Here is an 18,771-nt window from a genome sequence, read left to right on the forward strand (position 1 = left end):
GTGCTCAGAGGGTATGCCTTTCTCATATACCCACGTACTTTCTATCTTTATTATATTGTTTTGCCATTTCCTTCAGTTCTTTTCATTCTCTTTGCGTCATTTGCCGTCAGTCGCTGCTTCAACTCTACCCTGGTTATTCTTTATTTTCCTGTATTGATTTTTTTTACTCCATTTTGTATTACCGGTATTTTTTATCATGCCATTCTCACTCTTTTAGCTCCACGTCTTCAATTCCTAACCTTTCACTCACTCATTTCCTCATCCTCCTGCTCAGTGGTGGGGGGTGGCTTCAGTAGCGAGGGGCAGAGAGATGACAGACACAGAAGAAGGTGAATGGAGCCCATGGCATTTGAAGGAAGGGGGGGGGGGGGGGGGGGGCTCCTCCGTTCAGACGCGATCCCATCGGACAGCTTACCACAGAGGGCAGCCAGGCAGACGGATAGGTAGGAAGGCAGACATAAAGTCTCCCTCTGACACGAGACTGAGCTTAATGCACCCGCCTCAACAGGCTCCCACAATCTGAAAATGTGCCCTGCAATTCATCTCGCTTCGTGTCTGCTGACGTGAAACTGATTATAAACCTGTAATAAGAGTATCTTAGAAGAACATTATTCATGTTGAATTGAATTTATTGTATAATTATTAATTTTAAAACTACTAATTTCACCCTTGTGATGAATTTTTGGACAGCACATTAAATCTATTTAAAATATGAAATTCTAATGATATTCTATGTTCTGAATTTTCACTCTATTATATTTTTTGCAATGAACTAACATATAACACTCTAAGTAGTTCATATTGAAGTTGTATTTCTGAGCCACTAGTGGGTGCAATACACTTGTTCTGTGACAGAGGAACCTCTGGATCATCCAACTGATTGATAAAACTCTGTAAGAGAGAGAAAAACATTCATTCATACATTAATTCAGAGAATTAATGTATGGATGACTCAAACTGCCCCACCTCTGTAATATTTCACCCCAATCCTATCACAAGGGACTTCCATCGAGATCAAGACTTTTTTTTTTCAAGGATGATTGGTGAACGTAGCAGCCAGTGCAAACAAAATATAAGAAAACTGGCAAAGCATATATATTAGTAGCAGAATGAAAAAACTGAAAACAACTTAAGAAAGGCGCATTAATTGGGGGAGGCTTTTTTTGGAATGTGTATATTCTCCCTTATAGTATTCGGCCTTACACATTCCAAAAACATGTGTTTGAAGTTAAACGTTAACTCAAATTGATGATCCATTACTGTGTATGTGGATGTTCCTTTACGTTTACCCTGTGATGGACTGGTGTGTTGTATAGGTGTTGCGGAAGATGGGCAGATACTAGATATTACTGTTTTTAGATCAAGATGCAGAGTATGATTTTTTTTTGTGGTAATTTTACAAACTTATTTTACAAACTTATCCAAATGGTGGGGCGCTTGGATGTTTTTTTTTTGTGTGTTTTTTTTTATGTAAAAGGTGCTCAAAGGTATTAGACTGTTAGTATGAGTTAGTGCACTTCTTCTGCTTGTGACTTATGCAGTGCCTTCCTCTTCCAGTCAATCGGCAGAGTTGGCGGTTCATCCCCCGCCGTGCTTTGGCACAATAGCGTGGACAGGTAGTGACAAAACTTTTAAAGATCAGGAAACCTACCCACATACAAAATGTGCGTAAGTTGGGTAGAGCTGCAGACGACTAAGAAACAACCAGACCACTTCTCACTTCCTCTGACTCACACACTCATGCTTGTGTGCCTGCGTAAGAAAGAGTACCCAATATGTACAATGGGGTAAGCGTAGATGGAGAAAGAATGATTTCAGTTGTCTGCAATGCCACTTTTGGCTGCAGGCAGACAGACATAACAGGCTGTAAAACTGTTCTAGATTTCAGGGTACCCGTTGCCAAATAGCTCACTGGCACTGTACAGCAAGAAATGATTTTCAAAGTACAACAAACAAATGCTCACATCATCAAAACCACAGAATTTTGGGAGAAAAAAAAATCAAGACTTTCTTGACTTGGTCCATCCACTGTCCAAACAAATCAAGCATTGAGCAGCATAAAAACCACTTGCACACTACGTCTCTCTTCCTTTCCAGATGACCCAAGAGTTGGGCCTCAGTTAGAAAAAGCAGTAAGAAAAACTTTCTTCAGGCTTTGGGATCATGATGAGATACACAACAAAGTTAACTTGATTATAATGTCATCCTCCTCCTTCAGTTTGGACAAGAAGAGACAGAAAACCAGGAACAATAGACACACATCTTTGTTTTTTTGTGTCAGATCCATTTTCTTTTGGTTTTGTAACCTTGTAAGCACAACAGCATATCATTTGAAATATCTTTAAAAGTATCCAAAGTGTACTGAATCTTGATAAAATGTTAAGGTAATTCACAAACTAACGTTTGTGAAGTTACATTTGAATGCACCATAGAAACGTCAAAGACACAAAGGCAGACAATTTGAAGAAACGTCCCCGTGTACAATGAGATGCTCTGAACTTTAATTCATGTAGAAATTTAAAGTCAGCTGCATGTGAGATGATGCACAGGCATTCTGTGCAAGGGCTTCTGGATGTCAGATAACCAGTGTATGAACAGACACTGAGTGAGCAAGTCCTTTTTAAGTTTTCTACAACAGCATGTGCAATTTGGCCATTGTCAAGTGAACCTCAAAGTTCCAAATCAGAGACCATGCAGAGCAAGGACAAACTCCTTCAAACATTTTGTTTTTTTAAAAACTTGAGAAAACTCACCTTTCTCCAACCATTTAGCTTCCCTAATTTCCTCTCTTTCTTGTCAAAGCAGCAGGCGCCCATGGTGCTGTGTGTAGAGTACGAGAGAAGAGCTGGGCTGCCGTCCGTTTAAGTCTGGATCTGACTACAGCATGAGTAAAAGTACCAAGTTTGTGAAACGCCAAAGCTTCAGTGACTCACTTCAGGGCTGTGAGGTCTGACTCGGCTTTACCTCATACCCTGTGTATATGGAGCAATGACTGAGAGAGAGACAGAGGGGAGGGAGGGAGGGAGGGAGGGGGGGAGAGAGAGAGAGAGAGAGAGAGAGAGAGAGAGAGAGAGAGAGAGAGAGACCTCTGCCTCTGACACAGTCCCTCGTGGGGCAGTCCCGCCTCTTGTCTCTATGTTAATCTGACTTGCTACTCACAACTTCTGCAGCTGTCAGTCAAGTTTTGTGGTTTATACTGTCAATATCTTTGTAATCATTCTGATGACTCCAGCGTATCCTGTTTTCATCAACACAACCCTTTATTTCCATGAGCTTCAGTTACAAAACAGTCAGTTCTTCATTTCTTTTATGACGAGGTATTTTTTGTTCAAGAAGTCACACCCATTCTGCTTGCCTCAAGACGTTGTCCACATGATTCCAAATAAATGGTTCCTGACGACAAAAGCACAGTCACCTTTTGTCAGGTGACCAATATCTACCAACTGTGCATACCCAGTAAAATCATTGTGAACAACATGTTCTCAGAGGAGCAGCAGAAGTTCCAGATACACAGGAAGTGTTCAAACACAGTATTTATTCGTAATAAATCATCTTGGAGCCTGCTTTGAAAAGTGCATGTGAAACAGGCTGTAGGTACAATAGTGGGCCTGTCATTAGATCTATAGCCTGATTGAGTGATAATTCATTCAGCAAAATGAATGAGTAAATGAATGAGAAAGATTAGTTTGTGATGCTTTATCACCCTTTATCACCATTTGAACAGTCTGTGCTCACCGACATGGTGTCAAACTCATAGCCAAAAGAGTCAAAGGAAGATATGCGTAATGACCAAACAAGCCATCCGCTTTCATTGAAAAATATCTGTCGCTGCAAAACATATTTAGATAACTGTCAGTGGATAAAACAAGACAAAATCACAATATTAACTGACATTGAGAACTATTTGATTTTATTTCATCACTAAATTAATGGTGTTTTACTAAAGCGCATGTTCATATAACAGACATCCTACAGCATTGACACTCATTTGAGCTCACAACAGACCTTGATCCATCTACGTCAACCATGCGATAAAGACACGTCGGTCACGCTCTGTCAGTGATCAGCAGCAGCCCCTCAGTTTCACCTTGAAGTACAGGAGCAGCCTCTTGCATTTTACCTCACTCATACTCATGTTTCTTTTTTTTTTTCTCCACCCCAAACACAACAGGTAAGGCACAATATTAGCTGACTGGTGATTTCATGCTGACCTAATCCAGTATGAAGTTAACAAACCATAAGACAAAGGAGCTGCCGTTCTGTCCTGCTTTAGTTTACTGTGAAAACACAGCACAGACGTGACATGGCTTTGCCTGTTATCAGTTTAGTGATCCACAGTCCCACACAAGTAGACACACACAGCAAGCATGTATGATGAGGGACATCTTATGGGGTGGTTACGTGCCAGGATGCATTCACACACTCACCAGTCATGTTTTCAATTGAGGTTAAAGTTGCACAAAAAGCACATGCGATACACATGTGACACATAATAATGTCTAATAAACTACTATAAATAGGTAATTTCATATGAATTAATGACCAGGTATCGTTCCCTTTAATCAACTCTGCCCACTGTTTTCCAAACTGAGGATCAGACATTGCTGGAGCTTCTTAAATCTAACATAGTTGAAGGGCCCAGACAGGTCACTCATCCACGCACGCACAACTGCAGTTTAAATTGTGGGAGAAAGCTGTAGTAGCAGTCACATCCAGACGGACCCAGTGAGAACATATAAACTTACATAGAAGGGCTTGAGTACAGAAAAAAATGAAGGGCTTGAAGTTTTGAGGTGACCCTGCTAACCACTATATCACTGTGCTACCTCAGGTCAGTGCAAATAATGTCTAACTGAGGTCAAATTATGATAACTGATAAACATCTGCTTGAGTGGAACTGCTGGCATCATGTACTGCTGTTTTCTGCGTTACAGTTTGACTATCTTGGCAGCTTGAAGACTAAGTCTAATGTTTTAGAGATGAAGTGAAAGATAAAGGGAAACGGAATCATAATTTCATCACTTCCTCATTGAGTTATTTGGGAATTTCGCGAGCTGGTGAGGCTCGCCAGATGCCACTTACAGACAAGTCCTGCCTCAATCTGGCCAAAATATTCTGCAATTTTGAAACCGTACGAGTTGAGTAATTGAAATCACCAACGGTGCTGCACTGATCAGTGCAGTGTTGTAACTCATTATGTCCTGGAATATATGAGCATCACCCTGTCGTACTGGATCAAATGACTGCCTCTTCTGTCTCCGCTGCGTCGGCCTGTCATCAGAAAGTCTTAGATTCCTTTTCAAGTGTCTGTTTGTTTAAATAGTTATCACAGTATTTATTCAGCGATTCAGTCATCCTCATGTTTCTCAAGTGGAACCAGTCCTGCTGACTATGAGAGCCTGATGTGTGTCCTGATGACGACAGCAATGGGATAAATAAACACGACTATTAACCGTCCAAACTGCTATGATGGGAGGTCTATTGTTGTCTGCAGAGAGAGCGGGAATCAGGAAGGAGACAGGAAGAGAGTCACTTTGCCCAAGGGTCTGCATGAATATCACACACACACACACACACACACACACACACACACACACACACACACACACACACACACACACACACACACACACACACACACACACACACACACACACACACACACACACACACACACACACACACACACACACACACACACACACACACACACACACACACACGCACACACACACGGTTTCCCTAATTTATTGTGTTTGACCCACTGTGGGATCCCTCACATCCTGTTGTCCAGTTTTATGAGAAATAACAAGGTTTTCCTCTTGGCTCACATGGCAAGCTGTTTTCAAGCTCGGCTGCTCACAGCTGTCACTTTGGGGTTTGGCTTGAAAGAGGAAAAACATGGCTCAGTCAATAAAGTTGAAGATTTGAGTCACTGAAAACTTTCAAATAAGTGATTTATGGAATAAGTATCTATAACAACAATCAACTCAGTTTTAATAATGACTCCTGTAACCCCACTCCAAAAAGAAGTATTAACCAACCAACCAATCAAAATAAAACAAGTGCCACTCACACTCAAATGCAAAAACATTTTAATAGCGAGCAGGCCTTCTCTTAGCCCTCTGGAATGATCCTATTTGCAAGTTGACTGTCGACCAATTCAATTTCAACACAACATTTTCTATTACTTCCCTCATTTTCAAAACAATAAAATATGTTTAGGAAATCATTCCAACAGTCCTGTGCTAAAGTCCTTCAAATACGACATCGCTCACTTGAAGATGAACAGATTGAATTCTTTTAAAGCCAAAGATCAAATTCACTGTGATGTCTTGTTTATCCTTTTATAAATACAATATGTCAGAAAAGCCAATGTTTTTAAACACATTGCAAACCAATGTTCACTAAATATATTTGATTAATCTAGATAAGGCATTCCGTTGAAACTTAGCAGGTCATCATCTCACACTTTGAAAACCACTGGGCCACGTCATACATCCTGAGCTGACATTAACCAGGAAGATCTAGTTTCAGGACTGCTTTTACAAATGTCAACGATAGAATTACTCTTTTGATAAATATTATAGTCGTATAACATGAAACACCAGTAGAAATGTTGGACTTGCTCAAGCGTAATACATCAAGAGATCTACATGCTGAAAAAAGTGTATATATAATAAAATATCTATTGCTGCCACTGTCTTAGCTCAATATGTAAGAAATTAAACTTTGCTACACTTCACACACAATTATAAATAAGATACTGAATAGCTAATGGATGTGTTTATCGAGTAAGATTAAAAAAATTATAAAAATCCCCACCAAACATACTAAATAAAAAAACAAGAACTACTGGACTGCTTCAACTCTCTTCCCATCAAGCAACCAATAAAAATGTAATTATGGGAGTATTAAAGAAGCACAAGTAATTTGTCATACGATGAAAAAGCCAATATGGTGCAACCAGCCAGAAGTAAGGTTACATAACAGAGTTTCAATCATACTGAAAGATGCTATCTAAGAAAATATGTGTATTCTTAGTTTTTCCATCTTTAATTTCACGAGTAAAACTGGGTTTCAAGTTGACCTCAACTCCTATTTGTTCTGCAAAAGAAAACATGCTGGTATTGTTGAAACAATAGTGATCATGATCATGTAAACTAAATATCCATATCCATATTTAGTAAGTTATACATTTATAAGAGGAATGACACAAACATAGATCTATCAGACAACTATAACATTTACTATAATGACTAATAACCCTTAAGGTCAGATATTTTTGTAGATGAGTTTTGGTGAGGAATATGATTTAAAACTTACTTCCTTATATTTATGCATTTGTAAAAGAAAAACTGAAAACAGGAACTCAACATTGTGCCCATCAAACGGAATCAATGACGCAGGAGAAGCAGACGAACCACTAGACAATGACAAATATGGAGAGAGCACCACAGCAGACCAAGACTGAAACCACACACTTGCTTTTGTGACACTGTGTTTATGCACAAAAACATAAAATAACCGCAAACACTAATGAAGCGCCTTGTCAGTTTAGGCTGAAATCAATGACTGAGTAATGCAGTCGAATTCGAACACAGGGCCTATAAAACCATTCAAAGGTTAGTGCAACTCTTGGTGACGAACACTCTCCTCCTTCTTACTGCACCAAAATGCAGGAAACAGCAAACAACAAGGCCCATCTTACCTTGGTGGAGGCCATGTCGCTGACCGAGCGGTAGGTCTGGATGGTCTCCAGCTGGTCCAAACACCAGTCCAGCTCCTCCATAGTCTCCATGGCCAGCTTCTGGTACGCCTCATCTGTCAACAAACAGCCGGCACACAGAGACACGCGGTCAGAACTCATGGGGCACACACGGGGCTCGGGTGTTGCTCGGACGCTCCCGGGTAGCGTTCACTCATGAGTCCGACTCGGCGGGACTGAAGCGGCTGCAGTTGACGAGAGGGAATCTCCCTCTCTGGAGCCGGTGTCACCCGGCTGCAGTGCTCCTTCATCATAAAGAGGTGTAGCTGTGGCGAGCTGACTCGCAGCTGTCAGTGGAGCAGAGGAAATATAGGACCTGACCTCGCTGTGCGTGTGCGTGTGTGACAAGCCCCTTCGCCCAGTTTGAGGTCCTCAGCTCATTCACATGATATACACGGTATACCTCCACGGCAGGAAACTATATCTCCTCACTCCTTACTAATGCCTTACCTCACAGGAAGCACGAAGACACTTCCAAACAGAGAAGCACAATCTGTCAGGCCAAAACTTCTCCAAAAACTAGGAATAGATTTAGGTTTGGCTGAAGATATATACACTTCATATACATTATACACCAATGCATTGTTACATTAACCATTCGCTCAAACAGGGGGACATTATAAACAAAACACCAACTCAGACACTGATGAACAAGATGTTCAACAAGGAGTTGAGACGAAACCTGTTAATGAGCCTCTCTTTGCCTGGTGGAGCCTCACATAAAGACAGGGGAAAAAATGATGAAGTCATAAAAGCGACAATCTAGCCTTCATGTGAAGGTATGAGAAGGGATTCAAAGTGACTTCAATGCACAATTGAAACAAAAGTTCAGATTGAATCCTAAAACCATAATAAAGATAACAATTTTTGCTAAACTGAGCATGTTGGTGACAGTGGAGCCGTTAGTAGAGCAGGTCACATCCCAATTCCAAGGTTTGATTCTCAGCCTGGCCATGTCTGTGTGCGCTGAAGCACACAACAGGAGAGGGCGTACGTTAAACCATTGCTTATATATTCCGGCATTAACTAAGACTCAGTATTCCGATCCTGCTCCTGTGGTTTAACTGTTTTCAGACAACTGCACAACCGTACGTCAGGACTGGAGCGAGTTCATCTTGGAAAGCAGAGGGGCGTGCAGTGAGCTGGCTGTGAGGGTTGGGCTAGCACACATACGTGCACACACATGCCTGCGGCCCGTGCATCGTGTATACCCCGGGTCTCCTAGCTGCGGAGCACAACATGGCAGCAGGGTGTGCACTGCGGTGACCTTAGCGTGGCCACGTAGAATGTGTCCCCTGCTCTGATCTCCCGGCCATCAAAGCCACGGGCCTGTTTGCTCTCCCAAACATGAGAGGCACCTGGCACAATGCCCACAGCCTTCCCTCACTCGGTGTGTGTGTGTGTGTGTGTGTGTGTGTGTGTGTGTGTGTGTGTGTGTGTGTGTGTGTGTGTGTGTGTGTGTGTGTGTGTGTGTGTGTGTGTGTGTGTGTGTGTGTGTGTGTGTGTGTGTGTGTGTGTGTGTGTGTGTGTGAATCCCAGTGTGTTTATTTTAATGCCACAAACCTCTGATGTTGAAAAAGGTTCACACTTGTGCTTGATGTCGCTTTCCAGCATTTCCACCATCTTTGGGTGCAGAAAGTGCATTTTCCCCTGCTATAGTTTAGCAATTTGAACTTTTAAGCCAAGGCGAGACAGCTATGGGTTCGGGCTATGGATTGGTTTCCAGCCAGTAAAGTTCACATTTGCAATGTCAAACTCTAGACAAACACAAATGTCTGAGAATTATCGTGGAATAAACACGAGTGTGTTTTAAGACGTCTAAGGTTTCAGAAGCAGAGTTCTGTGGTTTGTCTTTTCATTTGGGAATGTTAAGTGACAGTCTGGAGAACCTTTAAGGCTTGGCAGAGTATGAAACACTCTGGTACAGAAGAGAAATGTGTTTTTTTGACCAAAAAAAAAAGATTATATTTTAGAAAAATATTACATATATCTCGTATAATGAAGTAGCACATTCAAGAATCTAACAGCAATTCACAAAGCTGAAAAGTTGTCTGAGCCAGTTTCTTCAGAAGCGTATGGTAGCATGGTATAGTGGAGAGTTTCCATCTTGATACTGCCTGTTGAATGAGACTAATCCTTTACACACCCGGTGCTATGATTAACATTCACAGGCGTTTTACCTGATTTTATCATGAAGACAATTATTCACTTACCACCCACCTATTATCCGCATTAAGTTTGGACTTCAATGAAACCTTTTTTATTTACTATGCCAATTATTCTTTTAGACAAGGCAAGACAGCACCCATCCACACACCCAACTTAACACCAACCCAGATAGAGTCCCTCCTCCACCTCGGTGAGAAAATCAAAAGCTTCAAACAGTCCTGTTATCTTCATGATAGAACAGCATGCATGAAACAAGAGATGAAGTCACGCATCTACAAAATACATCAGCGCAACCTAAAAGTAGTGGCATGTTTGTGTAATGGTTAGTGCCATCACCTCACCATAAGAGAGTTCTTGTGTACACTATTTTTATTCCACAATTTAAAAAAACATGCTTGTGAGAGGAAGGGATGACTCTGAAATATGTTTTTGTTCTGTCGCGTCACTCTGATATCCGCCATCAAAAATTACCCTTTGCAATAAAACCATCGCTATTTTTGTCACTTCCTTATCAGTGAATGGTAAAACGGTCAATGGATTTCCCTTATATAGCACTTTTCCACTGCATTAGCAGTGCCTAAAGCACTTTGCACTGCTAATCACATTCACTCATTTACAGACACATTCACACATGAAATACCAAACCAATAGAGGCGGCTGACATGCAAAACACTCAATCCATCCATTGGGAGCAATTTGGGGTTCAGTGTCTTGCTAAAGGACACTTTGACGTGTGGACAAGGGGAGGTAGGGAATCGAACCTGCAACCTTGCAACCACTCCGTTTGTTACGAAAACATCTGCTGTCCAGAACACAGATCTGTTCTTACTTTGATTTGTGACTAATTCCCAAACACAATAGTTCCCTTTTCATTCCAACCTGCTGCACCCAAAACTGAAATATTGTTCAGACAACTTGGGCAATTTTTCATAACTTAACTCTCAGCAAACCTTCACTGGGTACATCTCAGCATTTGAACCTTTGTGTGTTTGTACGAGTCAGACTGCACACCAGGAAGAAAACCTGACTGCTGTAATTAAAGCACACTAAATCTGGGTCTCAACATCTTTTTCACGGAGTCGGGACCTGAAGCTGGTCATAAGGCCAACTTCTTGTGGGTCCCCACAAACTAAGTCCAATTTCTACATCGGTGCCAGATCCACTTGACTGTACTGCTTGTATAACAGTTTTACTCAGATTCCCGGCCTGCCGGGGTCAACACCTCCAGCACTTCTTTCTAGTTCTCGACACAGTTTACCTCCAGTTAAATAGAATCACTGGGATTTATGAGCTTAACACTGAAGAATGTGACATAACCACCTGGTTATCTATAAAATTATAATTGCTTCAGTCGTGCTACAAACTACAAAAGTGCCTTAGACTTGTTGTTTTGTGTAGGATTTAGCACTCAATTACTGGCATTTACAAAATCCGTAAGCAGATTATTTTTTCACCCTTAGCATTTTGACTTGCATACTTGGATACTTGACTGAGTATTTTGTAACTACTGTTCTTCAAGTCCTAATCACCCTTGAATATAAAAGTTGCACAGGCTTTTATTTTCTTATTTGTAAGAAGAGAAATAAGTTTGCTGCTTATCAGCTTTTAGTTTGGTTACGTCTGACCGCTACTGTGTCTGATGGTCTGGAGGGAAAACGCATTCAAAAGCCAAAAGTCCGCACTCACACTCGCACACAAACAAAATATACAAGGGGATTTCCACTGCCTCCACCCTGACACAAGGGCCTCTCTGATCGGCTCTCAGACACATAATATATGTCCTGCAGGGGCGGACAGGAAAACACATGTACACAACTAAAGTCCAGAAACATGCAGACTTGTCAATACGTACACATTTGATGAAATGTGTCAGAGGAAACTGTCAGTAATGTGATTGAGAACAGTTAAAGTTGATATAATAAATCCGAATAAATAAGTGCAATGATGCAAACATGAGAAAACAAGGAGATGGACATCAAACAGTATGCCAATGTAATTGGGATCAAGTTTAATGAGATTTGGATGTAATTGCTGCATAAGCCTTCCCATAATGTTTTCTTAAATTATTTATCCTTTAAATTTTTTATTCAAGCCAAGTATCAACTTCACTACCGATCAACATTTTCATCGAAAAATTTAAAAATTCACAAATTCACAAATTCAAAACCTGAAAAATTTAAAAAGAAATGTGGCTCAGTAACCAGGGGTAGAAGTCTGTAATAGTATGCAAGACAGTGTGAAAAAGAGCTTTTGGGAGTTTGACCTATATTAGACCTATCAGAAAAACATGTGCGTAGAGACTTTTTTTTAAATCTTGAATTTACTGAAAATCTTTAATTCTTATCTCCATTCTCATTTTACTTAACAAGACTGGTTATATGTATTGGTTTCAAACTTTTTGTTTGTTGCAGGTGTAAGCCCCCCCCCCCCAACAGAGGTTATTTGAGGACTATGGTGCCCAAGAGACGCCACAAAGTATCATTCAAAACTGCTTGTCTTTGAGTATTAGTGTGTGGTTGTGTGTGAGATGACTGCAGTTGCTGTGCTCTCATGGGGGTAGAGACAGTTTCCTGCCTCTCATGATGGTGAATGCAGAAAAACAAGTGCGGTGGGGGAGGATCCGTGGGTACATCAACAGCAGCCAATAGTTATATGAGAGTTTGGTTGTCAGGTTATGAAATAAAGGCCTTTACACATGCATGAAGACCAATGTTTGGAATAAGCACTTTTTACATAGCACATGACTGTAACGTTACTACGTTTGGCAGTGATACGTAACTGGTATTATAATCACAAACACTGACATTTCAGTGAGCGCAGTACTTTTGAGTTTTTGTTAAACATGAAAACAGTTCAAGAGTTGCAGAGTTGCTGTTTTTCTCTATTCGACTCCGAAAGGCTAATGCTAAGAGAAATGCTTCAGCAATAGCTGATGATACCATCCGATGACAATTTCATTAAACCTTAATTTATTGTAGAAGGAGAACCTCAAATTGTTAGATTACCTTTCAGAGCTCTGTCCGACATACATACATGTACGTACGTACGGACATACGCTCCCCCTGAGCATCACCCTGCCACCAATGGGTCAATTCGGGAAGTAATGCAATAACATAAAATTCATACGTACATACATACATACATGAACACCATTGATTCCTTTCTTTACATCATTTAACCCATCCAATTCAGAGCATATATTTATATATATATATATATATATATATAAAAAAAAAAATAAAAAAAAAAAATATATATATATATATATATATATATATATATATATATATATATATATATATATATATATATATATATATATATATATATAGTCCCTGATATAGTATATATATCAGGGACTTCAAGATGTTCTACCCCACAGTGGACACTGACGTCAGTGAGATTTGTACCAGAAGTCTTCCGGACACAAACTTGTTGTTCAAACCTTCAAGCTAAATCCACATTTCTTTTGCAACTTACACAACACTGATGAAGACACACAAACAAGAACAATGGGAGGGTCAACGGGGACTCGTGTCTGCTTTTGATGCACTGATTATGAAGAACTCATGAAAACACTGATGTTACACAAGAGTGACGTGCTACATTTCTGGTGAACCAACGTAAACACACTGCACATGAAGAGAAACCAGTGTCTGACGTGAGCCTGTTGGCTGCACTGCCGGGCACCTAAGAGACAAAAAGGGAGCGATTCTATAGCAGTGGTCTTCCTTTACAAGAAACAGAGTGGGCTGATCTGAAACCCTCTGTGAGGTGACACAACACTTCCTAACAAAAACCAGAGATGGCTGGTGAGGCCGGGGCCGGCCACAGCACTGCCTTCTCACTTCTTTTGAGCCGAATTACGACGTCACATGCACAGATCTGTCAGTGACAAGAATTGGGTAAAAGCAGGGGAACAGAGTGGTGGTGGTGGTGGGATATTTGTGGTATCAGAAGCTTGTTATGTGACCCTGAGACATTTGTGGATTGAAACGTTTGTGAAAGCTGGTTTCTGAGAAGCGACAATACGACATCACAAGTCTGTGTTTTATTTAAGTGATTTACAGTAAAACTCGATACACAAATGTCTCAACTGGGGACATACTGGGGACTTTTAAATGTGGTGACCTTCAAAAAGCAGGACAGTGACACATTTAGGATGCTGATTCACAGATGAAACATTATGAGGCGTTGTAGTAGCACATATTTCATACTTATTGTGTCATAGCTACAAGAGAGTACTGGCTGATTGCATTTGAACAAAGAGTGATAGACATTATATTATTGACATCTGTATTCATATGTAAGACTGAATTATGTAATACTGTCATTATTACAGTCAAATGTTCATGAAGGCACAGTGAAATGTTTCTAAGAGCATAATTTGACATACTTTATTAACTTTGTTAACAATATAACAATATAATCCAATCATTAAAACATTTTGGGGAAAAGATCAATACATCAATAAATTAGACCATAAACCCATGATAAAATGTGGGAAAAGTATATATATATATATTTTTTTGTTTAACAGGGTCTTCAATCACTAACTGACATCAGAGACACAATACCAGGAATTGTGAACATAAACAAAGACATTTATTCCTTAAAAATTTTTTCAAGGCTGTGTTAGTGAGCGTCTGGTCCTGGCGCTTTGTTACTTTGACAAATATAAAACAATACAATATAATAGAGTTATATTTTTACAATTTCAGCCATGAAGATTCATACACATGACTTATTGCAACTTTTTTTTTGGTTGCATTCATACTGAAATAAATTCAGCCCTGGGCGTAGAGCATCTTACAAAAACTGCTTTGACTGGATCACATGCTCGGACCATGAGTGTGTTCGTGAACACGGGCGTTAGACACCCCTCTTTATTGCTTCTGCTGGCTCTTCTCCCTCTATGTCTTTTGGACATAATGTTCCTTGTCCTCCCTGTAACATACACATTCCTGTCTGATTTACTATAGATCTCAGTGGGAAACCAACGCGAAAACTATAAATCTTGGCAGCAAGGAAATACTCCCAAAGGGTGAACAGTGATGTAAGATCCCTCGCCAAATCATTAGGGGAATAACAGTGTCGAGTCGCTTCTGAGTTCAGCAGGCTGAATGAATCCAGGTGGGATGAAAGAACAGGGTCTGTTGTTGGACACATTTTTTTGTATTTTTTTTGTAGGTGACAGCCCAATTTAAGCAGGATCGGGTTGTTTTGGGAGTATTAAATGATTTTATAGTACAGATCCCCGAGTGGTTTTTCTTCACTGCTCCAAATACAGAGAATAGTCTCCAACATTTATTGTTCCGTCATCACCTAATGTAAACTCAGGCACTTATTTTGCATTTCCCTGTAATATTTTGATAATTTATTGCACAACATAACAGAATTTAACAATTATTATAAGTTCAGCTTTGCTGCTTTTTTTTGTTGTTTTTTTTATGACTTTAGGAAATGTCTTCACCTAAAAATACTCATAGTAGGGTCAACATACTGATTGACCCCCAAAAATTGCAAAATGTTTATTTTTGGTGGTTTTCCTCTTGAGTAAGACATGTCCTCATGGGGAAACACATGCACTTGCATGTATGCAGGCACGTACACAGGGCGGTATTTTCCGATGATGAATACGACGAGTACTTTAATTATCCTAACCTAATTTAATTAACCAACACAGGTCAAGCCACTACTTGCCCAACTCTGACAATGACCCTGATTTAACCATTATTATTGCTTTAAAAACAAACTGACTTAATGAATTTTTGCTTTGCCCTCACATTTCAGGCAATAGTGTATTTCAGGTACGGCAGATTTTCTCCTCAGGCTGTTGCCCTGCAGTGCAGGAGTCTAAACTCAATCAGTTTTTATTCATTACATTAGATTAACTCCTGAGTCCAGATCCAGTCACACGAACAGATAAAATGCCTAAAGGTACAATAAGCTTGTTTTGGAGTCTTTATCCTTCCACCAATTCAAGCTTCACACATTAGACCAATGGAACAAACGGTCGAAACAAAACGCATAAATCACACGGTGCACATTATTTGCACAAACTGAGTTGCAGCGTGAATTACGCATGTGGGAGCTGAATGTGAGGAGCAAATAGAGGCAAGCGAACTGAGCTCATAGACGATTTAACGGCGCGGGATTGAAGGTTGAGGCCTGTGGCGTCTCTCTCTCGGACTCTTCCATGGAGAATGTGCTGCAATCTGACCGGTTGACATGTGTTGATGTAAAAGTCCCTCCAGTTTGGTCTATGCACCTCTCTTTATCACTCTGATAGAACAGAAAAGACGTCACATGGCCCGTGTATCAGCACCTCTGCTCACAGAAGCTGTGAGTAATACACCGACTTGCCCTTGAGCTGCACTCGCTCACACTCACTCGCCGTGTTTGGATTCTTCTCTGCTCTCACGAGTTCCTTTCTCTGACTTCACTTCTCACAACAGCTTCTCACTCTCCGCTCCTATACATTCAAAATACATGTGCACACACAATCGAGCGCACCACACACAAACACAGTACAGACCAGGCTTTGTCTGAATCACCTGAATTGAACTCCCTCACTGGGAGCACCATCACTAATTTGAATGGGCCTCATTGTCATGCTGACTGGAATTTGCCCCCCGGGTTGATTTAACATGGATCAGAGCTATGAACCACAGACAGACGACTTCTGTCACTGGTGAGACACCTTTTTTTTTTTTTTTCCTTCTTACTTTCATGTCTTGAAGTAGCATCTGGTGGAGTCAGGATTACTGTTGGTGTGGTGGAGGATCTCAGAGGAGATGGGAGAGTTCTAAGATGATCAGGAGGAGTGGGGTGGTATTTAGCTGGTGCTGCTGCTGCTGCTGCTGCTGCTGGACTTGACTCAGCTTCTGAGAAGTCGAAAAGAAAAAAAAAAGTTTGATCATGATCTGAGATTCAATAAAGAAATTTAAGAGTGCTTGCTTTGTTATTTTTTCTGATTTTCCTAAACTAAATTTCATTAACGTGTTCCTGAAGTTCAACCTTGTATATATTTTTTTCATCCAAACAAATGATTCATCCATGGCATCTTGTCAACAGCAGGATTATTCATTTATATAATTCATGTTAATTGAAATTTCATTTAAGCAACTTCATCTTAAATATATGTATATGTATTGTCTGCATTTCCTGACTTGCATTTTCTTATTTACTGTCTATCTACCTTTTCAGTGACTTAATCAAATCTCATTCATTTATTTCACCTAAAAAAAAAAATCCAATTATATATTTATCTTGTCTTGATGTGATTTATTAATTATATAATTATTATTCACCCCGTTCCTGGAGTGTACATACCAATCATGCCCTATAGTGACCCAAAGGGTTTACACTTCATACCTTGTTGTATCACAAAATACGCATTTTTGTTTTATTTATTTGACATGAAACCTTTCCTCAGGAGCACAGGAGGCCAAGTACAAGAATTTCTTTTAATCCTTGGTTGTTGTTGAACACTACATCATGTTAACTCCAACATTCCCATGAGGCATTCTGCCTTTTAGCCCACACATCATTTACAGCGCTTCTGTGTCCAGGAAGAGTGGAGTTCCTGGGTCTTTCTCACCACGTGTGACAGCTCTTCAATACTGTTCAAAGAGAAGACGGGATGTGGAGGAGACTGACATGGAGACAACTTAACAAAGACTCCTTGCAGGATACAAAGATCCATCAACCTCCGGAATGTTACCATTAATCCTAAGGTCATGTGAAAATCCAGACAGTATGAAACTGTCTCTATAAAATTAAATACATAATTTTGCTATAGATGAATAGATACATGTAGACAGGATAAGCACGCGTTCCTTTCTTGAGCTGTATAAACAACTATTTCAGGTCTGATTTTAAATAACGTATGGAAAATGGGCCTCGGCGAGCGCGTTTGGACTGTCAGATGTTCTCTTATTGTGTCAGGATTCATATGGTTTCTTTCAAGATCATTTCCCAAGGCCGAGCCAAGAAATCACTATGGTCCCAATAGGTTTCCAGCTGTTGTTGAAACTGTTTTCAAGAAAAACAGTGACTGTTTCATTAACATTATCTCGACCATATTTAGTGCGCGGGCCTTGAAACAAATCCAAGCTCATTTGCGTCGAGACACAGCAGACTTGATTAGCGGGGCAGGAAAAAAGCACCGGAGGGCTTCTGTGACGAACAGGTTTGCGTGCAATGAAGGATAAATGGCTCCGTTAACATATGAAAACCAGCTGAAGAAAACCTCAGATGACCTCAAACACCATCCCTCTTTATGATGTGTGTGTGTGTGTGTGTACCTCTCTCAAACCACATAACAGAATGAGCCAGCAATGGGTATGGGTGAGCGTGCAAGTTAAGATTGACTGTGCTGGTTCCAGTTGACTCGATGAAACTTCCTGATTGAATCATGATTAAATCGGGGCCCTCCTCCGAAGCAACAGCTGAATAGACACATGGTACTCAGGGGGCTAACAGCAATATCATAAAACACATTTGGATCACAAGTCCAAACTTTGGCTCCTAACTACTGTCATTTGACTGCATCGGCTCTTATGGGACAGTGATCAAGGTGGGTTCTTGCAATAATACTTCATCAAAGTAGACACATTAATCATTGACTTCATTTAAAAATAATCATCCCTCTGTGTTGTTCAGTGCAGTGATGGTGTCTTTGAGGTGGTGGGAAGACGTCTGGGGGGGGGTCCAAAAGCTTCACAAATACTCAAACAAAAGAGCCTGTCTGTGCAGCAGAGAGCCTGAATCCATTTGTACAGAGCTGAACAGGCCTGCTGGCAAGGGAATACTTCAGGGGAAGGGCAACC

General features: G+C 40.5%; 1 protein-coding gene across 3 annotated transcripts in view; it reads right to left on the reverse strand.

The window, feature by feature from the left end:
- The window catches only part of pde4ba (phosphodiesterase 4B, cAMP-specific a), a gene marked incomplete at its 5' end in the record, with an annotated part of 70,591 nt that overhangs the window by 11,485 nt on the left and 40,335 nt on the right, over positions 1 to 18,771 (reverse strand). Inside the window, 2 exons of one of the 3 annotated variants that reach the window (XM_080506107.1) lie at positions 7,712 to 7,824; positions 16,666 to 16,769. In XM_080506107.1, coding sequence (XP_080362233.1) covers positions 7,712 to 7,801 — 90 coding nt within the window. Of the gene's footprint in view, positions 1 to 2,753; positions 2,955 to 7,711; positions 7,825 to 16,665; positions 16,770 to 18,771 lie in introns of those variants that run through there. The other 2 variants (XM_080506110.1, XM_080506108.1) reach the window with 2 other exon arrangements.

Source organism: Blennius ocellaris, assembly GCF_963422515.1.
Source record: "Blennius ocellaris genome assembly, chromosome: 12".
In the NCBI taxonomy this organism is placed as follows: Eukaryota; Metazoa; Chordata; class Actinopteri; order Blenniiformes; family Blenniidae; genus Blennius; species Blennius ocellaris.